Source organism: Hylobates moloch, unplaced genomic scaffold (genome assembly GCF_009828535.3).
Source record: "Hylobates moloch isolate HMO894 unplaced genomic scaffold, HMol_V3 SCAFFOLD_7, whole genome shotgun sequence".
NCBI lineage: Eukaryota > Metazoa > Chordata > Mammalia > Primates > Hylobatidae > Hylobates > Hylobates moloch.
The window spans coordinates 54,058,984-54,084,967 of NW_026652282.1; the positions used below are offsets into that span (position 1 = coordinate 54,058,984).

Consider the following 25,984-nt stretch of genomic DNA (forward strand, 5'->3'; position numbering starts at 1 on the left):
TTAAAAAAAAATAAAAATAAATAAAAAAATAAATAAATAAAAAATAAAAATAAAAAAAAATAAAAAAGGCTGTCAGATGCTTCCAGCTGCTTATTCAAACAATTGCCCCTCTTCTTCTTTACTATAAAAACACTGATTTCATTCTAGGTGGCATGATGACCAGCCTCCAGAACGGATTCTTGATTGGTCTTAATCACACAATCCCATTCTCATTGGCCCGATACTTATTTCCCAGTCTCTATTCCAGCTAGAAATAGCTACGTCACCCAGTTCTGGACCATAAGATATAAGGAAAAATCTATTGGACAGCTTCTGGGAAAAGACTTCTTCCCTATAACAGGCAAGCTATTTTGACCTTGCCCCTGATTCCTGACTTTGACTATTGTATGAAGATATGATGCTTTGAGTTTTGCAATCATGAGGCCACAATAATGAGAACAAAACAGCAAGATGTCCAAAATGAAGGGTGGAAAGAGGCTGAATCCTTGAGAACATTGCTGATCTGCCCAACAAGCAAAAATGCTGCCTGTCTCCAGACTTCATTACATAAATAAATATACTTATGGTTCATGTCATGGTTAAATTTTATGCTACTTTCAACTTACTACATCCTAATTGATTCTGAGGTGAAATAATTTGCCCAGAGCAAAGATGGGACTCATGCCCATGTGTATCTGGCTCTAAAGCTTATATATATTACACATATATAAGCTTTAATATCTATTTTAATGTCCAGCATGACCTAACCTCTGGCAATCTTTCCTTGGTACTGGGATCCTTTATCAACCATGTGGGTACCCCACTGTGGGACATAATGCCATGTATAAAAACTTAGAATTAGTGCTTGTATGTCTTGATATCCCTGCGCCTTATTCTCTTCATTTTTTAAAATACAAAAGTAGGAATAAAGTGGGCTAGATAATTACTACGTTGTTTTCCAGCCACAGATTCCTGTAACTTTCCAACCCAAAACCCTCCAAAGAGCTCCTAATGCACTTAGAGAAAGATGAAAACTTCTCACAGACCTCAAGCTGCTATCTGGTCTGGTCCATACTTCTCTCTCTGACCTCTTTGTGTACTACCCTCCCTCTCATTCACCATACACTCATTGCACTAACCTTCCTCCTTTTCCTTCAAAATGCCTAGTTCATTTTCACCTTGGGACTCTGCACTAGTATCCTCTCCCCAGAGGCTGTCTCCTTAGGGAGACCTTTCCTTGTTTCATAATCTGAAGTAGCCACCCAGTCACCCTAATTTGATTCTTCTCATATCTTCATATCCAGATTCTTCATTTATCTGTGTATGTGTCTCAATCATTATTTTTTCACTAATAATAGAAGGTAAGGTCTATGAGGGCAAATATTTTTGTCCGTTTTGCCATATCCATGGTGTCTACAACCATGCCTGCCATTTTGCAAGTGTTCAATAAGCAACTGCTGAATAAATGAAAATTGCATACAGTAGGGTGTGAGTATGCAGAAGCCATCTGCTAGCTGCTTGCTTCTGGCCTCTGTAGCCCCAGCTGCAGCCAAAATTTAATACCACCCCCAAGTTCAGGGACCAAAAAGGGACCTGAGGAAAGAACAATTAAGCAGATCCAGGCTTGAAACAAGTAAGTTATATAAAGTCTGTGCCTTGCTGGTCATTTTGTTCTGATCCTTATCTTTAATTGGGATTTTAGACCGTCCATGGTTCCCTATCCCTATATTCTCCATTGCACAGCTTCCTCAGTAGTGCAGACCTTCTAGGACAGAGGCCTTCTTGGTTCTTCTCTCTTTCTCATTCCTAAGACCTGATATCTGGCTCTTGAACACCCTGTGGTTGGGCCTTGCTTTAGCTGACAGATTACCCTAATGCTGAACAGTCCTCATGGGTCTCTGCATTACACATCTCTTCTTGAAATACTCTGTTATCTCATGGAAACTTCCCTTGACCTTGATCTTGCTTCATGCTGGAATCATGACTGCTATTGCATACTCTGTGGATCCCAGGTTTTACCCGCTGAACTGGATCAGTCATAAGTAGGGCTGACTCCCCTAATCTTGGCCGCTTTCAGTTGCTGGGCTGGTTCCTAAGATGCAACAAAAATAAGTGTACTGAATAGGAGAACTTACCTTGGATAGCTCCTGTCCAGGACCACACTGTTGGCAGGTGACACACCGTCCCCATTGGTCCCAGTACTCATTTTCTTGGCAATCCATGGTGGGAAGGCTGTGGGTAGAGAACACAAGAACTAGCAAGCTAGTGGGAAGGGACTATAAGTAGTGGCTTCCATGCCACTTGGCTTCTGGGTCCCCTTAATCTATTCTCTAGATCTGAGATAGTGGGGCCGAGGAAGCCAACACAAAAGAGTGAATGCTTATGTAGCTCTGACCATGTGCCATGAGTTCTTGTAAATGCTTTGCATGTAGTAACTCATTCCATTCTCAAGACAATCATATTAAGAATTATTGTTAGCAACATTTTACAGATGAAGAAACTGAGGCAAAGAGACTAAGCAATTTGCTCAAATTCAGTCAGTGGCTATACCAGGAGCTGAATTTGTAAAGAGAGTAATAAGACAAGGAGTTGGCTTCTGCCCAGGGGGTAAAGAATAATCACAATCCCTCATGTGTGAACAGATCATAACAATTTAGAAAGTACTTTCACATCTATTATTATTTGATCTACACAACATCCAAGTGAGGTAAGCAGTATAGGGATTGTCATCTTTATTTTATAATTGAAAAAGCTGGAACATGGTTTCTCTTTGCCAACAGTGGGCTCAGTACCTCTGAGGACCAATAGCTGCCATAGCTTCTGTCTTAGGCAGAATGGGAGGGGAGAATGACACAGCATGTAGACATATTTTGGTGCACAAAGGTGCACAGATAGGGAAACATTACTCAGATGATAGTTCTTGGAATACAGATGCATATAGCAGTAGAGCTAGCATTGGACTGAGAATTAGGAGATATGGATTCTATTCCTGGCTATAGGATAGCAAATAATCCTGTTGCTCAGGACGAAGAGGTTTCCTAGCACACGGAACTTTCCGTGCTAAAACTGGAACAGTTCTGGGCAAAGTGGGATGGCTGTTCACCATGCCTGGCTCTTACCCTTTCAATCTATAATCTGGGATGGATCACTTTGTCTTTTCTGGCCTCGGTTACTTAATCTAAGCAAAAGGGATAGAATGTTCTTCACCTACCGTATATAGCTCTTGGGAGGGTTAAAGGAGCTAAGGTCCATCAAACCATTCTAAAGGGCTATACAAAATAAGACAGAGTTAAGTATGCAGAAAGGTTGTCTTCTACAAAGAGGAATTTTAATGAAGGGGCTCAAGTAATTCATAAATGGGGCTTATCCTACTCAAAGAGAAAGGTAGCATGAGGTTCTTTACTTACTCATGACTTCATACTAGGGTGAATTTCAAGTGGTTTCTAAAAGTGCCAAAGTCCTTAATGTGTACTCTTAGTCAGAAGAGAGGAGAGTGTACATGTGTACCTTCAGAGGCCACCACTCCTCCACTCAAAGGTCCCCAAAAGCGATAGGTTAAATCATTCTAGATGGCATTCCATAAGTGCACGTTTTTTCCATCATCAGCTGGGCCATTCTTTCCCATTCCTTCATTCAAAGGAAAGGGGGCTACAAGATCCATGTTTGCATAAGATAAACACACTGTCTCCTTTTTTTTTTTTGAGACTGGAGTCTCTCTCTGCCACCCAGGCTGGAGTGCAGTGGCGCAATCTCGTCTCACTGCAAGCTCTGCCTCCCAGGTTCACGCCATTCTCTTGCCTCAGCCTCTCCAAGTAGCTGGTACTACAGGTGCCCGCCACCACGCCCGGCTAATTTTTTCTATTTTTTTTTTTTAGTAGAGACGGGGTTTCACCATGATCTTGATCTCCTGACCTCGTGATCCGCCCGCCTCGGCCTCCCAAAGTGCTGGGATTACAAGCGTGAGCCACTGCGCCCGGCCTAAACATACTGTCTTCTGTGCTGATTTGATCGCTGGCCCGTGGTGTTGGTCTCAGTAGGCATGCTTCCCTCCCCTTGCTATGCACTCTTCTCATTGAGAACAAAAAACATCAGTATTCTCATAGCCTTCATGACCAGGAAGTTAAGCACCACAGTAACAGGGCCAGGAAACTGCTCTGGACAACTTTCTCATATCCCTTTTTGCCCACAAAACAGAAAAACATTGGCAGGAACCAAGAAGTAGCCCTCTTCTTGAGCTAAGTTCCCAACATAGACGTTTAAAATCTCCATGACAACTGCTGCTGGCATTTGAGGGTCTGAGACATCCTATTTCATTTGGTTTCTAGAGCTCCACCCACCTAATAAACATCATGTGTCCTAAACCCCAACATGTCTCTCTAACCATGGCTTTGAAACCTCTGTCTAGGCAAGGCAGGCTTGATGCCAAATTGAACAGAGGGCCTTTCTCTCCCTTCTTTTTTCCCTCCCTCCCTCCCTCCCTCCCTTCCTTCCTTCTTTCCTTCCTTCCTTTCCTCCTTTCTTTCTCTCTCCTTCCTTCCTTCCTTCCTTCCTTCCTTCCTTCCTTCCTTCCTTGATGGAGTTTCACTCTTGTCACAGTGTAATGGTACAGTCTTGGCTCACTGCAACTTCTGCCTCCTGGGTTCAAGTGATTTTCCTGCCTCAGCCTCCCGAGTAGCTGGGATTACAGGTGCATGCCACCATGCCCAGCAAATTTTTGTATTTTTCGTAGAGACAGGGTTTCATCATATTGGTCAGGCTGGTCTCGAACTCCTGACCTCATGTGATCCACCCGCCTCAGCCTCCCAAAGTGCTGGGATTAAAGGCGTGAGCCACCATGCCCAGCCTTCCCTCTCTTTTTCTCATACTATTTATTCAAAACATACAAATTAAATTATCTTTCATTCAACGCTTAACAAATTGACTTTATTAAAGAGAACAAAATCATAGATTCTGGACTCTTTTGAAGAGGTCAGGGGGTGTGTGTAAAACTACCTAATAAGGGTTAAATGTCATTACCTAGGGACAAAGTCAGACCTTATATGAATTTTTCCCTGTAATCAACAGTTTCCTGTAGCATATGTAACTGCCTTTTAAAATAAAAAGTAAGAAAGAATAATTACATTTTCAGAAAATTAGAGTTACTCTGAGGTATTCCATACTGCAGCTAGACACTCTTCCAAAGTATCACAAAGGATGTGGCTGAATCCTCTAAACTTCTGGCTAAGTTGGCAATATATACAGACCTGTAAAGTTCCCAAGAGTAGAGACCACTGCATGCCCAGTGCCTAGCCCTGCACCTGGCACAGAGTGTGTACCTCAACAGTGCTTACTATTTGTTAGCTTATCAACATGCTACATTCCCTGGACTATGGTTAACTATGCATATGGATCTAGCAACATAGATCATTTCTCTTTAAGATAATGACTTTCCAAACAATAGTAGTAACCTCACTTCAAGAAAAGAGCGAAGCTCTTAGTTAGGGACATGTAGACTTGAGTTTTAATTTTAATTCTGCATCCTCAAACAAATGGTTTTACCTTTGTCAGCATCAGTTTTTTCATCTGCAAAATGGAGGTTTAAATAATATACTGCACAGTAATTTAGAAAATTAAATGCAATAATACATATTAAGGGACCAAGTATAGGGCTTGATACATATGAGACGTTTGGTAATTAGCAGGTTCCCTTTCTTCTTTCCTCTTCAGAAGAGTGAGGTTTATAGTGAAGAGGGGGGACATTTGTCATTTTTGGGATATATGGGGAAGAAAAGGGAAAGGCACTCAAGCTTCTTCACTGACCATTTCAGCTGGAGCATGAAGGCCATGTTTAAGATGGATGCCACTATAGCAATTTCCTCCTCATTAATCGCAACCACCAGTGACCTGATGCTTAAGGAAAAGATTCTCCATGACACCCTCAGTGCCTAAGCCACCTTGGCTAAAAGAAACATTGTTCTAAGTGTTTGCTGGGTTTTTTTCATCAAGACATTTCAGTATAGGATTAACTTGGTCAGCAAATGTTTGGAAACTTTTCTGAGACAATTGCCTTTGAAATGGAAGTGAAAAAGAAATAAAATCAGATTTGCAAATATTATTGCAAATATTGCAAAAATTATTTTGCAAGTAAGTGAGGATGTTATTATGGACTTTATGAAATAGCACATCATTTTCCACAGAACAGTCCCTCTCACCTCCACAACCTAAGGTTATAGCTGCTCAAGAAAATTTTTTTCACCCCAACTCTGACATGGGGTTGTGTTCTCTTACATTACTGAGGGTTGGGGAGAGGAAGGGAAGTGGCAGATGCCTCTTGTCTCAATCCCATAGAGTATAACACATGATGGGGTTCTGATTCTACTAAAGCCCATCACCCACTCAGTTGTACTGTTGGTCAGCTACACCCTGAAATACTTCCTCCAACTTCCCAGCTTGCCCAGAGAATATCTGATCTGTGTAACTCAGAAGTTACACAGATGAGGTAATGTAGAAGTGCTCTAAAAATTCATATGGGTAACATGTTGGGATTTTTTGTCTATCTGTTTCTGATTGCAGTACAACATATACAAAGTAAGGAGCACAAAGATTAAGTAAATTAATAAATTTTTACTATGTACATGCCCATGTAAACACCACCCAGATAAATATACAGAACCTTTCTATTACCCCAGCAGGCTCCCTCACGCCCCTTCCCAGTCAATATCAACTCCTCCCCAGGTAATTACAGCACTGGCTTCTATCACTACAATTAGTTATACCTGTCCTTGAAATTCACATAAATTTGAATCATACAAGATGCGTTCCTCTGTTTCTGGTTTCTCTTGCTAAATATAATGTCTGTGATAGTTATCCATTATGTTTTGTATAGCAACATTTGTTAATTACTATTGTTATGTAGTATCCTATTGTATGGATATACCACAGTTTATATATTTTTCTTGGCAAACATTGGGCTGCTTTTAATTTGAGGCCATTATAAATTGAGTTGCTATACTATGGTTGATGGATTTTTTAAGGAGTGCCAGGAAAACTCAATGAGAAAAAAAAATCATTTCAAAAAAGGGTGTTGGGGAAACTGGATATCCACATGCAAAAGAATCAAATCAGACCCCTACCTCACATCATATACAAAATTAACTCACAATAGACTAAATCCCCAAATGTAAAACTATAAAACTCTTATAAAAGTTTCTTATAAGAAAACATAATAATTCTGTAATTAATGTTTTTCTTATAAGAAAATATAGGTGTAAATTTTTGTGACACTGGATTAGGCAGTAGTTTCTTAGATATAACAACAAAAGCACAAGCAACAAGAGAGAAAAACAGAACAATGACATGTCAACAAAATTTAAAAATTAAAAATGTTTGTGCTTCAAAGGACACCATCAAGAAAATAAAAAGACAATCCACATAATGGGAGACAAAAATTTTCATATCACATATCTGATAAGAGAATTGTATCCAAATATATAGAAAACTCTTGCAACTCAAAAATAAAAAAAGATAGATAATTTAAAAATGAGTAGAGAATTTGAATAGATATCACTCTAAGACTTACAAATGGCCCATAAATACATGAAAAGATGGTCAGTGTTATCAGCAACAAAAGGAATGCAAATGAAAGCCACAATAAAACAACACTTTATATCCACTACCAAAAAAAAAAGTAGCCGGCCAGGCACGGTGGCTCATTCCTGTAATCCCAGCACTTTGGGAGGCCGAGGCAGGTGGATCACCTGAGGTCAAGAGTTCAAGACCAGCCTGGCCAATATGGTGAAACCCTGACTCTACTAAAAATACAAAAATTAGCCAGGCATGGTGGCAGGCACCTGTAATCCCAGCTACTTGGGAGGCTGAGGCAGGAGAATTGCTTGAACCCGGGAGGCAGAGGTTGCAGTGAGCCGAGATCGTGCCATTGCACTCCAGCCTGGGGGAGAAGGATGTGGAGAAACTGGAATCCTTGTGTATTGCTGGCGAGAATACAAAATGATGCAGCCCCTTTGGAAATTAATTTGCAGTTCCTCAACATGTTAAACATCATGTTACAACATGATCCAGCAATTTCACTCCTAGGTGTAAATACCCAAAAGAATTGAAAACATGTGTTCACACAAAAACCTGTAAACAAATGTTCCTAGCAGCATTATTTATAATAGCCAAAAAGTAGGGAAAATCCACATGTTCATCAACTGATAAATGGTAAACAAAATGTGGTTTATCCATACAATGAAAATTATCCAGTCAGAGAAAAGAATGATGTGCTTAACATGTGCAATAACATGAATGGACCTTGAAAACATTATGCTAAATAAAAGAAGCTAGACACAAAAGGACAAATGTTGTATGATTCTATTTACATGAAATGTCCAGAATAGGCAATCAATCATAAACTAGCTTTAGTGGTTATCAGGGCCTGGATAGAAAGGGAAATGGGAAGTGACTGTTGAATAGGTATGTTTCTTTCTAGGATCATGAAAATGCCCTGGAATTAGATAGTGGTGAGGGTCGTGTGACTTTGTGAATATGCTAAAACCAGTGAATTATATACTTTAAAGGGGTAAATCTTATAGTATGTGAATTATATCTCATTTTAAAAGATGGTTCTTTAGCTTTATTTAATACTTTGAATTTATTATTCCAATAGGATACTGCTTAAGTTAGGCCCCCAAAAATGTTAAAGCTGCTATGAATATTTTTATACAGGCCTCCAAATATAATTTGATTAATCCAATTTCTCACCCAAACTTATCCAAGTATGTGTTGTATATACATTGATTGTGTTTACAAGGGCCAACAAGTGGCAATATGACTAGAGTTATCCCCTTATTTTGCCTGTCTGTCATGTGGCTGCTCTTCCCATCCAGCCTCCCGTCCTAATTCCTCAAAAAATAATGCAGACGATTAAGAACACAAGCAGACAGGAAACAGGAGAAACAATACAGCTGACATCAATAGTAATCCCCAAATTAGCTCATCATGCCCTGAATAATTGATGTTGGCCAAGTTTCTGCTGGATGTGAGGTACCCAGGCTGCTGGGGGTGCAGCTGCTTCTTGCTGCAGCTTGTGGCTGCTGCTCTTCTCAACTTGCACACATGCCTGTGGGGTGAAACATGCTCTCTCTATGTAGTATGGGTAGGCAGGAAAGAAGGACATGTCTAAATTAAGAACTCAGTACTTCAGGATATTTGCTTTTCCTGGACAGTGCAGGAGGTGTGGGATTAAAAACAGTGAAGAAGACAGCAGATGGTCTCCATGCCTTGCCCATTCCTCTCCTGTGAGCCCATCCATCCACCCACATGCACAAGACAGAATCAAAGAAGTTGCTCAACGTAGCCTTGAGAACACTGCTGTCTTGAAAATCAAGCTTCTAAACTGTACAGTGTCATCATTTCCAGATGCTTGGCCTGTAATTCAAATGTTGCTTTACCTTTTGGTGTTGGCACTCAGCCTTTCCATTTTCTGACCTGACCCAAGGCCACTTCTATCCAAGGTTTATATTGTCTATAACCTCCTTCCAAACTATCAAACATCATATCTTCCTTCTGCCCCACTATTTGTAAAGTTTGCGTTTCCTGTTTTAGCTCAGCATAGTGAATGGTCCTAGTCCTAGCTCTGCCATCAGGAGAATATCCCTTCCCAATGCTGGAATCAAGTTCCCCATTCATACCATGAGGGAGTTGGTTTGGCTAACCTCTCAGACCAGTGATTCTCAGTCTTGGTTGCACCTTGGGAGTGCCAAAAAATAGTGACACCTGGGTCCCTCCCCTAAGATTCTGTTGTAGTTAGTAAAAAATGTGGCATGAGCATGCAACATTTTACAGTTCACCAAGTGATTATCATGTGCAGTCAATGTTGAAAATTACAGTTTTAAGGGCTCTTTTCTTTTAGCTCTGACCTTGTCTGTTTCACCTGAAAATAAAGTGCAGTCAGAAAAAAAGGTTTTTCTGTGTCTCTCCCCCATATTCAGAGAGAATCTGTTGAGGGAGAAACCTGGGGTCGACCCATTTTTTTCTAGGGAGAATAGAAAATAAAGATAAAGGGGATAAAACATGTTAGATTATGTCATTTCCAGCCTCAAAAGCCATTGATGGCTCCCTCTTTCACTCATAATAGCACATAAGCCCTACATAGTTTTGGATATAACTTCAAAAATGAATGGGTATGTAAAAACATAAAATATACACAGTGATGTATGGCATATAATAAACGGCTCATATTTTAAAAAAATTAAGTTCTTATAATGGCCAATGGAGACCTTAAATGATATGCCTACCTCAATTTCCCCCATTATTTCTTGACCTTATGTTCTACTACTCTTTTCCTTATTGTCTTCACTCCACCCATGCTGGCCTCCTTGTTGATCTTCAAACTAACCAGAAATGCCTTCATCTTAAGGTCTTCACATCTGCTGTTCCCTCATGCAGGAATGTTCTTCCTCAGATGCCTACATGGCTACTTCCCTCATCTTCTTCAGTTCTTTGTTCATATACAGTCTTCTTAGTCAGGCTTCTCTGACCACTCTCTCAAATTTTCACCTTCTTTCCAGAATTCCTATCCCCATTTCCAGTTTTATTCTTTTCCATATCACATATGACCTTCTGACATATCATAAATCTAATGTACTTTATTGCTTGTTTCTTCCCCAGTTAGAATGTAAATGCTATGAGACCGTGGTACATATTGTGTTTGCTACTTCATCATCAGTGCTTACAATAGTGCCTGGCACACAGTAGGCATTAAACAAATATTTGTTGAATCAGAAAATGGTGAAAATCTACAGAATACTGGGAATACTCTCCTGTCTCAGTAAAAGGTTTCATAGTTTATAAAGGATTTTACATCAGTTAGCTCAACAGATCACCATCATATCCCTAGGAGGAAGCTAGGGATTGTTATGAAAAATTAATAAATTTGGACAGGCGCAGTGGCTCCCACCTGGAATCCCAGCCCTTTCAGAGGCCGAGATGGGTAGATCACATGAGGTCAGGAGTTCAAGACCAGCCTGGCCAACATGGTGAAACCTCGACTCTACTAAAAATACAAAATTGAGCCAGGTGTAGTTGCATGCACCTGTAATTCCAGCTACTTGGGAGGCTGAGGTACAAGAATTGCTTGAACCCAGGAGGCTGAGTTTGCCATAAACCAAGATTGTGCCACTGCACTCCAGCCTGGGCAACAGAGTGAGACTCTGTCTCAAATAAATAAATGAATAAATACATTAAAGAAGAAGATCACATGATGAGGAAGGAACAGACAGATCTGAGATCTTGCTCAAGATCTCAGTAAAGAAGTAGAACTGGGGGATCATCATGGCAGATGGGAGGCAGGACTAGATTGCAATTCCAACTCGGATGGACAGAGCAGTGTGAGGAGGTTTGCATCGTGCATTTTAGCTCCAGGACAACTGAAAGAACAAACCAGGGATCTTGAGAGGACCTACAGACACTCTTAGGAAGTGGACTGTTCCTGCAGGACCCAAGAGACACTCCAAATACTGTGAGCACGCCAACAACAGAAGTGGGAAAGGGAGATCCTCCATTCCTTAACACACACCCGCACTGGGGAAACTAAAGGTCTAATTTGCAGAAGAAGTTTCTGACTTTACCTGGAGCTGAGTCAATTTAGAGAGCTGAGCAAAATACAGGGGTAGAGGAAGCAGCGGGAAAAGCCCCAGGAGTTTGCTGGGTCCCCAAGCAGGCCTGGAACCACAGGGAACCTTCAGAAGGGTGGCCAGAGGCAGAGGGGAAAATGCCACGGGGAAAGGAAGTCTCCAGCTGAACTTTGTAACAATTTGAACCAGGAGAGAAGCATCCTGGCCAGAACTTGGGGTAGGGCATGAATCTGGTGTGGAGACTCTACACGAGTGGGAAGAACCAAAGCCCTTTTCTTTCACAGCTGGGAGGTGGGTAACCTGGGGCAGGTTCTCAAGCCCTACTCAACCATTGCCTGGAAACAGACTTGGGACTGTTATGGGAGCACAGTGGGAGTGAGACTGGCCCTTTGGATTGCATGAGAGCTGGGTGAGGCCTGTGACTGCCGGCTTTGACCCACTTCCCTGACCACCTGCATGACTCAGCAGAAGCAGCCATAATCCTCCTACGTACACAACTCCATGGATCTGGGAACCTCACCCCCACCCCCACAGCAGCCTCAGCAAGACCTGTCCAAGGAGAGTCTGAGCTCAGACATGCTTAGCCCTACCCCCACCTGATGGGCCTTCCCTACCCACCATGGTAGCTGAAGACAAAGGGCATATACTCTTGGGAGTTCTAGGGCCCTGTGTACTACTGGTTCCTCTCCATACTACCAAAGCTGATGCTCTCTGAAAAGCACCACCTCCTGGCAGGAGGCCAACCACCACAAAAATAGAACATTAAACCACCAAAGCTAAGAACTGTCACAGAGACCATTTCATCCCCTGACACCTCCACCAGAACAGGTGCTGGTATCTACAGCTGATAGACCCATAGATGGTTCACATCACAGGACTCTGTGCAGACAACCCCCAGTACCAGCCCAAAGCCAGATAGACTTGCTGGTTGGCTAGACTCAGAAGAGATACAACAATCACTGCTGCTTGGCGCACAGGAAGCCACATCCATAGGTAAAGGGGGAGAGTACTACCTCAAGGGAACACCCCATGGGACAAAAGAATCTGAACAACAGCCTTCGGCTCTAGACCTTCCCACTGACAGAGGCTACGCAAATGAGAAGGAACCAAAAAAACAACTCTGGTAATATGAAAAAACAAGGCTCTTTAACACCCCCTAAAAAATCACACTAGCTCACCAGCAATGGATCCAAACCAAGATAAAATCTCTGATTTACCTGAAAAAGAATTCAGGAGGTTTGTTATTAAGTGAATCAGGGAGGCAACAGAGAAAGGTGAAGCCCAATGCAAGGAAATCTAAAAAATGATACAAGTGAAGGGAGAAATATTCAAGGAAATAGATAGCATAAAGAAAAAACAATAAAAACTTCAGGAAACAATGGACAAACTTTTAGAAATGCAAAATGCTCTGGAAAGGCTCAGCAATAGAATTGAACAAATAGAAGAAAGAAATTCAGGGCTCAAAGACAAGGTCTTCGAATTAACCCAATCCAACAAAGACAAAGAAAAAACAGAATAAGAAAATATGAACAAAGACTCCAAGAAGTCTGGGATTATGTTAAACAACGAAACCTGAGAATAATCAGTGTTCCTAAGAAGAGAAATCTAAAAGTTCGGAAAACATATTTGTGGCAATAACAGAAAAACTTCCCCGGCCTTGGTAGAGATCTAGACATCCAAATACAAGAAGCACAAAGAACAACTGGGAAATTCATCTCAAAAAGATCATTGCCTAGGCACATTGTCATCAGGTTATCTAAAGTTAAGACAAAGGAAAGAATCTTAAGAGCTGTGAGACTGGAAGGGAAAGGAAGAGAAGGGAAGGGGAGGGGAGGGGAGGACGGGGAGAGGAGGAGAGGAGAGGGGAGGGGAGGGAAAGGGTAAAAGCAACAGGTAACCCACAAAGGAAAAGCTATCAGATTAACAGCAAATTTCTCAGCAGAAACCCTACAAGCTGGTAGGAATTTGGGCCCTATATTCAGTCTCCTAAAAATATACGACTATCAACCAGGAATTTTGTATCCACTGAAAGTAAGCATCATATATGAAGGAAAGATACAGTCTTCTTCAGACAAACAAATGCTGAGAGAATTCACCACTACCAAACCACCACTACAAGAACTGCTAAAAGGAGCTCTAAATCTTGAAACAAATTCTGGAAACACATAAAATAGAACCTCTTTAAAGCATAAATCACACAGGACCTATAAAACAAAAATAAAATTTAAAAATAACAAAAAAGCAAGATACACAGGCAACAAATAGCACAATGAATGCAATGGTACCTCACATCTCAATACTAACATTGAATGTAAATGGCCTAAATCCTCCACTTAAGAAATACAGAACTGCAGAAAGGATAAACACTCACCAACAAATTATGTGCTGCCTTCAGGAGAATCACCTAACACATAAGGACTCACATAACCTTAAAGAAAAGGGATGGAAAAAGGCATTTCATGCAAATGGACACCAAAAGTGAGCAGAGGTAGCTATTCTTATATCAGACAAAACAAACCTTGAAGCAACAGCACTTAAAAGAGACAAAGAGGGACATTATATCATCATACAAGTCCTTGTCCAACAGGAAAATATCACAATCCTAAACATATGTGAAAATAATACCAGAGCTCCCAAATTTATAAAACAATTACTAACAGACCTAAGAAGTGAGACAGACAGCAACACAATAATAGTGGTGAACTTCAGTATTCTACTGACAGCAGAGACAGACAGCAACACAATAACAGTGGTGGAGTTCAATACTCTACTGACAGCACTAGACAGGTCATCAAGAGAGAAAGTCAACAAAGAAACAATAGATTTAACCTATACCTTGGAATAAATGGAATTAACAGATATATACAGAACATTTCATCCAACAACCGCAGAATACACATTCTATTCAACAGTGCATGGAACTTTCTCCAAGATAGGCCATATGATAGGCCTCAAAACAAGCCTCCATAAATTTAAGAAAACTGAAATTATATCAAGCACTCTGTCAGACCAAAGTGGAATAAAACTGGAAATCAACTTGAAAAGGAACCTTCAAAACCATGCAAATATATGGAAATTATATAACCTGCTCCTGAATGATCACTGGGTCAAATACAAAATCAAGATGGAAATTTAAAAAATTCTTAGAACTGAATGACAATAACAACACAACCTATCAAAAGGATACAGCAAAGGTGGTGCTAAGAGGAAAGTTCATAGCCCTAAACACCTACATGGAAATGACTGAAAGAGCACAAACTGACATTCTAAGGTTGTGCCTCAAGGAACTAGAGAAACAAGAACAAACCAAACCCAAACCCAGCAGAAGAAAGGAAATAACCAAGATCAGAGCAGAACTAAATGAAATTGAAACAACAAAAAAAAATGAAAGATAAATAAAACAAAAAGCTGGTTCTTTGAAAAGACAAATAAAATTGATAGACCATTAGCAAGATTAAACAAGAAAAGAAGAGAGAAAATCCAAGTAACCTCATTAAGAAACAAAACGGGAGACATTAGGACTGACACCACTGAAATACAAAAGATCATTTCAGGCTACTATAAACATCATTACACACATAAAGTAGAAAACCTAGAAGAGATGGATAAATTCCTGGAAAAATACAACCCCCCTAGCTTAAATCAGGAAGAATTATATATCCTGAACAGACCAATAACAGGCAGAGATATTGAAATGGTAATTAAAACATTACCAACAACAACAACAAAAAAAATCCAGGATCAGATGGATTCACAACTGATTTCTAGAAGACATTCAAAGAACAATTGGTACCAATCCTTTTGACACTATTCCACAAGATAGAGAAAGAGGGAAGCCACCCTAATTCATTCTATGAAGGCAGCATCACCCTAATACCTAAACCAGGAAAGGACATAACCAAAACAGAAAACTACAGACTAATATCCCTGATGAACATAGATACTAAAATCCTAACACAATACTAGCTAACCGAATTCAACAACATATCAAAAAGATAATCCACCATGATCAAGTAGGTTTCATACCAGGGATGCAGGGATGGTTTAATATACACAAGGCAATAAATGTGATATACCCCATAAACAGAATTTAAAACAAAAATCACATGATCATCTCGTTAGATGAAGAAAAAGCATTCAACAAAGTCCAGCATCCCTTTATGAATAAAACTCTCAACAAAACCAGCATACAAGAGACATACCTCAATGTAATAAAAGCCATCTATGACAAACCCATAGCCAACATAATACTGAATGGGGAAAAGTTAAAAGCATTCCCTCTGAGGACTGGAATAAGACAAGCATGCCCACTCTCACCACTCCTCTTCAACATAGTACTGGAAGTCCTCGCCAGAGCAACCAGAAAAGAGAAGGAAATAAAGGACATCCAAACTGGTAAAGAGGAAGTCAAACTGTCACTATTTGCTGACGATATGATCATTTACCTTGGAAACCCTAAAGACTCCCTCAGAAAGCTCCTAGAACTGATAAAATAATTCAACGAAGTTTCCAGATACAAGATTAAAGTACAGAATTCAGTAGCTCTCCTATACACCAAGAGCGACAAAGTGGAGAATCAAATCAAGAACTCAACCCCTTTTAAGACAGCTGCAAAAAAAATAAATAAATACTTAGGAATATATCTAACCATGGAGGCAAAAAACCTCTACAAGGAAAACTACACAACACTACTGAAAGAAATCATAGACGATACAAGCAAATGGAAACATCCCATGCTCATCGATGGGTAGAATCAATATTGTGAAAATGACCATACTGCCAAAAGCAATCTAGAAATTCAATTCAATTCACATCAAAATACCACCATCATTCTTCACACAATTACAAAAAAAAAATTCTAAAATTCATGTGGAACCAAAAAAGAGCCCACATAACCAAAACAAGACTATGCAAAAAGAACAAATCTGGAGGCATCACACTACCTGATTTCAAACTATACTATAAGGCCATAGTCACCAAAACAGCATGGTACTGGTATATAAATAGGCACATAGACCAATGGAACAAAATCGAAAACCCAGAAGTAACCCCAAATACTTGCAGCCAACTGATCTTTGACAAAGCAAACAAAAACATAAAGTGGGAAAAGGACACCCTTTTAAACAAATGGTTCTGGGATAATTAGCAAGCCACATGTAGGAGAATGAAACTGGAATGTCATCTCTCACATTATACAAAAATCAACTCAGGATAGATTAAGGACTTAAACCTAAGACCCGAATCTATAAAAGTTCTAGAAGATAACATTGAAAAAACCCTTCGAGACATTGGCTTAGGCAATGATTTCATGACCAAGAACCCAAAAGCAAATGCAACAAAAACAAAGATAAATAGCTGGGACCTAATTAAACTAAAGAGCTTTTGCATGGCAAAAGAATCAGTCAGCAGAATAAACAGACAACCCACAGGGTGGGAGAAAATCTGCACAATATATACATCTGACAAAGGACTAATATCCAGAATCCACAATGAACTCAAAAAAATCAGGTAGAAAAATCAAACAATCTCATCAAAACGTGGGTTAATGACATAAATAGACAATTTTCAAAAAAGATATTCAAATGGCCGACAAACATATGAAAAAATGCTCAACATCACTAATGATTTGGGAAATGCAAATCAGAACCACAATGTAATACCACCTCACTCTTGCAAAAATGGCCATAATCCAAAAATAAATAAAAACAGTAGATGCTGGTGTGGATGTTGTGAAGAGCCAACACTTCTACACTGCTGGTGGAAATGTAAACTAGTACAGCCACTATGGAAAACAGTGTGGATATTCCTTAAAGAACTAAAAAGAATCATATATATATATACACACACACACACACACACACACACACATATGTATATATAGACACATATGTGTGTATATAGACACATATATAGACATATATATATACACATATATATATATGGATGAGATTCGAGACTATTATTCTTAGTGAAGTAACTCATGAGTGAAAAACCAAACACTGTATGTTCCCACTGATATGTGGGAGCTAAGCTATGAGGATGCAAAGGCATAAGAATGATACAATGGACTTTGGGGACTTGGAGGGAAGGGAGTGAAGGGGGGCGAGGGATAAAATACTACAAATAGTGTGCAGTGTATACTGCTCAGGTGATAATAGTGTGCAGTGTATACTGCTCAGGTGACGGATGCACCCAAATCTCACAAATCACCACTAAATAACGTATCCGTGTAACCAAATACCACCTGTACCCCAATAACCTATGGAATTTTTTTTAATTAATAGATTAAAAAATACTGAGGCTCAGAGGGAAAGTATACACCTATCTTTATTTGGCTAGTAAAAAGCAAGACAGAACTCAAAGGTCATTTAGAAGCTATGAGTCTGGCACACTTTGCAAGGCAGTATTGAACTCTAAAATAGAGAATGGAGGTCCTCCCAGCCTTCACTGAAATTTTTTCTTCAGTGACAATTTAGGATGGGCAAAAAAGCATTTTATGAATGTTAACCTGAGTGCATTTTAAATAATGGTTTGATAGGGTTACTGCCCCTGCCCAGGCTTTAGGAGATAAGGGCCAGGTCAAAGGTGGTTACAATAGGAACAGAGAAGAATGATGGTGGGAGATACAAACCTTACAAAGTGAGGACAAACAGAATGACCAGAGTCAGAGAAGATTCTGAGAGTTTCCGCCTGGGAAACCAGAAGAATCCAAGTGCCATGAGAAGCGTGAAAGGAGCACAGCTTGGTAAAAGAAAAGAAAATGCACTATTTTTCAATTATTTTCAGTATAGAGAAGTTGAAGCGGACAGAGGAACATTTCAATGGTCATGCCCAACAAGCATATACAATATGTAAAATATAAGTTGAAGTTGGAGATGTGTCAAATGCATAAAAACACCAGAATAACAGTTCTTGCTTATGGCTGCACATCAGAATCATATGGAGCACTGAAAAAAAAATCCTATGCTCTAGATCAATTAAATAAAAACCTCTGGGGTTTGATAACCACTGGCCTAAGTAAATCATGGCAGAAGTTAAATCATGGGTAAAGAAGAATGGCTGGGTGCAGTGGCTCCTGCAGGTAATCCAAGCACTTTGGGAGGTCGAGGCAGGTGGATCACTTGAGGTTAGGAGTTCAAGACTAGCCTGGTCAACATGGTGAAACACTGTATCTACTAAAAATACAAAAAATAGCCAGGCGTGGTGGTGCACGCCTGTAGTCCCAGCTACTCGGGAGGCTGAGGCAGGAGAATCACTTGAACCCGGGAGTCAGAGGTTGCAGTGAGCCGAGATTGTGCCACTGTACTCCAGCCTGGGTGACAGAGTGAGACTCATTCTCAAACAAAGAAGAAGAAGGAGAAGGAGAAGGAAGAAGGAAGAAAGAAGGAAGGAAGAAGGGAGAAGAAGAGGAAGAAGAACCAAACATCGAGGGTCACTCATATACTTGAAGCTGGAAGAGGAGGAATACATGACAGTAATGAAGAAGAGGAAGCCAGAGAATTAAAAAAAAAAGAACCTTGATAGGGTAGTGTAGGACAAAGCTTTAAGAAGTAAGGGATGAGTAATGTCTCAGCTATTGATACTGGGAGGTGGAGGAGGCCAAGACTGAGGATGTGTCATTTTTATTTCTTGGGCATGTGATAAAAGTAAATTATCTTTTTGTGTTTAAGTATACTAAAATCTGTGCCTGGAATAGACATAATGTAGAGACCACAGGTGGGTACTACAGTTTTTAATGGGCTACTTTCAACATTTCGAAAGTGGCTGAAGAATTTTAACTGTTAGTGATAGCAACATCTGGCCCAGCAATGTCAGGAATGGTATATCAACAGAGGAGAACGAAACTGCACAAAATTAAAGAAGTCTCATCTATTCTCCTTTGTCTTTTATTCTAGTGCACAGAGCAAGAGGTAATGCCCCAGCTGGGGAAGAAAAAGAAAAAAAAATCTTTACTAAAAGCTGTTGTCATTGTACAGACAAAATTAATGACCAACTGAACTGGGCTACTTCCAGTTGGCCAAAAGTAAATGCTAACCAGATGAGTCTATTGTTTTGCCTTCAAAACATATGCGTACGTGCACACACACAACAAACAAAGCACAAACCTCAAAAGACAAATACAACTTAGAAGACCGTAAATTGAAAATATAAATATTTGGTTAGTGTTTGGCAACTGCTGAAAAATAATTAAACAAATGGGGAAAACAGACTGTGTAGCCAAGAATACAAAGATACCATTATAAAAGAAATAGGATGAAATTAAGAACAGCAAACTCTAGGCTGATTTTGAGGGAAAATGTTCTTCTACTGACTGCTAAAATACTCTTCCCAAGTGGGAGCGAAAGCACAGAAACTACCCTGGATTATGTTCAAGGGAAAAATGAGATGATGTATGTGAGAGTGCTGTGGAAACTCCAGATTGTGCTACGCATGTGAGGAGTTGCTATGATTGTTGTTACTATCCCACCCAGAGCTGGGGAACAAAGGGTATTGGAGACAAGCCCCAAGCCAGACCAGCACTCAGCTAACACCCGAAACCTCTTGTTTTGCTCTGCTGTTATCCCAGCCAAAGTGAGTCACTGGTCATGTACCAATCACCACAAGATTCCATAAAATTATGGTATCATAAGAAAATTACTCAACCAGCAGTACTGGAAGGGGAGATAAGCTGACTTCCCAAGAAGGTTTTTGGCTGAGTTGTCCCAGTTGGGAATTGAATTCATGATATGATTTATTTGCAGGGCTGGGACTGGATAAAACTCAGTCAAGTACTCCAATTTCTGATTTCTATTAAGTTTGTTTGTCTTGCCCCACACTCCCTCCACCCTGTCCCATTTACCAAGCAATCTGGAATAGCTGTACCTGAAGATGTCGATAAGAACAGTCTCTTTTTTTTTTTTTTTTTTCCCATGGCAATCAAGTACTCCATCCCATCCTCATAGGCCTGGGAATAAAATATCCTAAAGGAGCAGAGATACGAACCAGTGGGCAAATACAAGCACAACCCAGGTCCACATCCTTAACAAAGGACTGGAAGAATAGAATTAGCACTATAGAATGAGGCATGTCTGTACAAAATGAAATGCTGCTGCCAAAATATTTCTTCATTTTTTCTTTAGATGCCCAAGAAAAGGGAGAAAGGTATAGTACTTTGTGAGGTTGTGGAGGGAAGGTGAGACTGATAACAAGAAGCCTATGACCTCATATGTAAATGCACATTCTTTGAGACCATTTTTAGACTCTGACAATCTTAGTGTCAAAGGGAGGCTTAAAATTAATCTTAGTCCCAGTGGCCTTTTGCCCAGTAAAGAAATACCATCCAGCTCTACTTGAAGTCCTTTAGTAACAGGCACCTCAGTACTCGTAAGACAGCACATTCCATCATTTGTTGTTGTTTTTTTCCTCCTCTTTGGCAACCAGTTAAAACTTCAAACTGTCAGATAATTGAAAACATATAGTCATGGGATCCTAAAAGTATTATTTAGGACAACTTAACCCCATTCCCTGATGATCCAAGATGAGGAAACTAATGCTCAGAAAATGTGCCCAAAGTCACACAGTGGTCAATGGTAGAGCTAAAAGTAGAATTCAGGTCTGCATATTCACGGCCCAGTGGCTTCTCTACTTCCCATATACAAAGAAAGGAGTTGGTCCAGCTTTAGGACCAATTACTCAGTGACTATACTACCAAGGCTCCAGCTTCTTTTTCCTAACTTCCACAGCCCAATAATGGCTCATTTTATCCTCAACAGAAACAATTCCAAAGGGTGGGCTGGGTCATGGAGAGGTGGATCGTAGAAGGGAAGAAGTGATGCCCACTCTTTTTGGCTTATCCACAATGGTGACTAATAATCTCCTGGAAGGAGGACATGTCAGTGTTTGATTCCACCATATATTACATGGAAAATCCTTTATTTTTGAGAATAGCACGATGTCTTTTGGTGGTGTTTGGAAGCTATAATAACTGTTGTCATCCCAAGATAGAGAGAGTTAATTTCTGGTCACTCAGCAACCACTTGATGAGTACTTTCTATGCTAGGCGTTCTGTTAGAACTTAGTGGCGTGAGAGAAAAACAGAGGTGAATAAACCATATTCTCCAAATTTAGGAGATTGCAGTCTGGTGGGGAACATAGAAAATATATACAGTAAACTCTAATCCAAGACAAAGTATAGCCATCCTCATATCTATGTGCACAAAATAATAGTAGTCGTATTTTACATACTGATGGTGAAACTTACTCATATCTTTCTTGTTAAGCTCCCAAGAAGAGAATACATGGGTGGAGCTAGTTTCTAGAAAGAAAGCAATGAAAAGCAGCTTCTGCTTCAATATGAAGCTTCAGCACTGAGGAATGGCTCCAAAAGATGACTCACTCTCTGCAGGAAGCATTCAAGTGGAGCAGGTCAAGAAGACATCTAAAGAAAGGAATTCTCTCAAAGAGGGAATAACTGGTATAAGGTAATTGTAAGATCCCTCTTTCTTTTGACTCATTCTTTAGTGCCAGAGTTGGCGTAATTGCCCAGCTATCTATCACCTTAAACCCTAACAGCTGTGGAAAATGAAAAGCCATACTGAACTTGGAGTAAGAAAAATGTGTCTTGCAGTTCTGGCACAGATGCTTACTAACTAAATGATCTCTAGCAAGTTTCATTTTCTCTAGGCCTGTTTGGCCACCTGTATAATATATATAAATAAATCTGCAATTCCCTCAGTTGGGGATAAGGAATTAGTGGGATGATGGATTTGAAAGTATTTAGCACATAGTGGAAAAAATGATTTATATTCTTTAATTTTTTTTTGAGATAGGGTCTCACTTTGTTGCCCAGGCTGTAGTGTAGTGGCATGATCATAGCTCACTGCAGCCTCAAACTCCTGGGCTCAGGAGATTCTCCTGCCTCAGCCTCCCAAGTAGCGGGGACTACAAGTGCCCAGCACCCAGTGCCCAGCTATTTAAAAACTTTATATAGACAGGGTCTCGCCATGTTGCCCAGGCTTGTCTTGAACTCCTGGGCTCAAGCCTTCCTCTCGCCTATGCCTCCTACCAAGTGCTGGGATTACAGGAATGAGCCACCCTTCCTGACCAGAAAAAATAATTTAAAAAATAATAAATTACAAGGAATTTTGTCATATTTACCCATCCTGTTCCTTTTGCAGTATTCCTCATCACTATGAAGACATACTCATACCCCAATTTATATACTTCAAAACCACAGAGTCATATTTGACTTGATACCATGCCAGATAAGAAATGATGCAATTATCTGAGCTGTTTGACCTGGGAGCAGAAGATGCAGGGGGATCTGATCTCTGGTCTTCAGATCTCTGAAAAACTGTCATGGAAGAAAAAGAACAGACTGCTCTAGGTGGCCTCAGGGAGAATGACTAGTATATCCAGGTACAAGCTTTAGGAAAACTAAGTTCAGCTTAGCAAAAGGAAGAACTTTTAACAGTCCAAGTCTTTCCCTGAAGACAGTGGGCTCTCTCAGAAAGCAGTAATGAACCTCCCTCTAGAAGTGTTCAAACAGAGGCTGGCAAGGATGTTTTAATGTTGAATCCATTAGGGTAAAGGAAAATTACAATTCATGCAATTCTACTTGTCAGGCACTGTGCTAGACCCTATATATAAAAGGAAATATATCTTTTAATCCTCCCAGTAACACCATGATGTGAGTACTATTATCCCTCTTTTTCAGGTTAGAAAGCTGAGGCTCAAAAATTTTGACTTCTCATTGGGCTTACTACTGGCATGGTGGGTGAGAGGAACAATTATTTGTTGCATCTGTTCGGCATTAAATGCAGTAGTACCTCAGACTGTGTGTAAAACACACACACACATGCGCACACACCCCACATACTTCTAAATGTTTTGTGGAAATACTGATCCTAGTTGGGAATGTCAGGTACATAATATGCTTAGGATCACAAACAGCAGATAAATAGCAGATCCAGGACTTGAAAATAGCTGTGTGTAGCTCAGAAGGTACATACCCTTTCTATTGCATTATCCACAGAAGTGAGATTCTGATTTTCTCATTCTTCCTTTTTCAATTCCATATAATGTATTAACTACAAAGTTCTGTAGATTCAACTTTTGTGATGGCTTGTTAAATTCATCACCTCCTTTCTGTTCCCACAGCGACCACCTCAGTTCCAGGGCCTTGTTCCCTCTCTGCCCCTAGTTTATCTCCCTCTTGTGTTTTCCTATTCCAATCCAACTGACTAACCTTTTACCAGATTACTCTTCCTAAAGCTGAGGATCTGACGTTTTTTTTAAGCTCAAAAACTTTCAATGGCTTTCCATTGTCTGCCATATCAAATCAAAACTCTAGCATCCACTGTCGTTTGCAGTTTACCACCAATCTGCCTTGGCAAGTTTAACTTCCATTTTTCCGCTAATTGTACTCTAAAATCCGGCTCAGCTGGTGTTCTTTTCATATGCCCTGAGCTTCCCTGCCTTAAAGCAGTTGTTCCTGTTATTTTCTCTGCTTAAACTGTCTTCTCTATCTCCACCTGTTGAAATCTTATCTGTGTGCCACAGTCTATCTTAAATAATAATAGTTAATATTTATTGAGTGTTTATTTTGGGCCAGCCACTGTGCTAAGTGTGTGCAAGTATTTTATATGGATTATCTCATCTAATCCTCACAACAGCCCGATGAGGTGGGTGCTATTATTATCCACTTTAGCCTGAAGTTAACAGAAACTCAGAAAGCGAGAAGTAATTTTATTTGTCCATGGTAACACAAGTTAAATGGTGAGCATGGGATCTGAACTCAAATAATCTAGCTCTGGAGCCCTGAAAGGCATAAAAATTTCAAAAAAAGAATAAAAAACACCTTCTTCTGATTTCGTATGGTTCAACTTGATACGATCCTTACTTGGCAGCATCTAAGCATTTTTATTTAACTTTTTAAACCTCTCTTGTGTTATATTAATATTTATCTGTGTTTTTATATCCAGGATGAGACTGTCAGGCCCCAGTGGGCACAGCCTAGGTCTCAGACAGACATCTCACTGTCTCACACATGGTGGCACAGACTAGGTGCTCAGTGAGTCTGCTGAGTTGAAGGTATGTTGGGGTGAAGAAAAGAACAGAGGAGTTATCTAGGGAAGATGTTCCAAACTTTCCTGCCCCAGCCACCCAGCATGACATTGGCCAACGCTGCCAACACCTGTCTAAGTCAGACCCTGAAGTCTCTGTTTTCCTAGCCTGGTCTCTGGCAGGTCCCTTCTTGTCCCCCAGTTCTTGCAGCTTGCTGGGTCTTGGCCAGTGTTTGGGGTGAGACAGGATCAAAATAACACTTTCCGGGGCTCAGCTTCCAGGAATGAGAGATCAAGTGAAACCAAGCTCGGCGGGTGAGGGGGTGGATTGAAAGCCCCCAAACAGAGCCAGCATGCTCTTTACACAAGCCCTGACTTGCCCTCAAGCCACGCGGGTTAGCAGTTCTGCTTTCCTCAGGATGCTCCACAAGTCTGATCCACTGTCTCCGCCTTCACTAACACCCAGCCTACTTCTCTTCTTTATCTCCCAACACTAGATGCTCAAGGTTGTTGGACACGTCCAGGCATGTTCCCAGAGGCAATGCAGATCCAGTAAGAGCCTACAGGAACTGGCTCGCCAAGATCCTAGAGATGTCAGCCCAGATCCCTGGTGCCTCAGAAAGCGCTCTCCGGACACAAATGGATGGACTGACAGCCAGCCACGGGGCGCCTTCCCAATTGTTCTGATTTTGCGGTACCCTAGCAGGATCATCCTGACCTGATTCTGTACTTCTGCACGTAGATGCCGCAGGTCCCAGCCGCCTTGCCACACCAGGGGGTGTTCCCACACTCACCCGGTAACGGACGAGTAGATGGCTCTTGCTCCCAAATGGGACTCCCGTACAAACCCACCTCAGCGCAGAGCACACATCTCACCCAGCCCCCGCCCGTCACCCCCCGCCCTTCACCCCGCGCCCCTCAGCCCCCGCCCCTCAGCCCCGCCCCTCAGCCCCCGCCCCTCAGCCCCCGCCTCTCAGACCCGCCCCTCAGGCCCCAGCCTGCATACACACTCACAGTATATGAAATTCCTTGTAATCAAAGTTCCTCTTGACTCATTTCACATCCACGTGTAGCAACAACAGCCGAAACCCTCCTTTCACGGTAAGCTTACCTCTTCCGTCCCCGTGAAGTTCCTAGAGCAGCTATTGGACTGTTTGAGTGCCTAGGCGTGGCTACGAAAAGAAACTGCCTTTGAGAGGCACAATGTGAGGCTGAAGAACAGTGACTGAGCCACCGGTATGGCAGTAGCTGCAAATCTCCTGGGACTGAAGCGGGGGCCAGAGACTAGAGGGCCGGGGAGTTGGGTCCAGAGAAAGCATCAAGTTGTCTCTTTCACAGCTGAATGCAGCT

General features: G+C 40.9%; 1 protein-coding gene across 4 annotated transcripts in view; it reads right to left on the reverse strand.

Moving 5' to 3' along the window:
- Positions 1–25,476, reverse strand: part of EDA2R (ectodysplasin A2 receptor) — a 42,543-nt gene extending 17,067 nt beyond the window's left edge. For 2 of the 4 annotated variants that reach the window (XM_058441587.1, XM_032757097.2), the window contains exons 1-2: positions 25,429–25,476; positions 2,115–2,211 (exon numbers count right to left, since the gene is read on the reverse strand). In XM_058441587.1, coding sequence (XP_058297570.1) covers positions 2,115–2,201 — 87 coding nt within the window. In that variant the 5' untranslated portion in view covers positions 2,202–2,211; positions 25,429–25,476. Of the gene's footprint in view, positions 1–2,114; positions 2,212–25,428 lie in introns of those variants that run through there. The other 2 variants (XM_032757101.2, XM_032757100.2) reach the window with 1 other exon arrangement.
- Between the last annotated feature and the right edge of the window lie 508 nt (positions 25,477–25,984).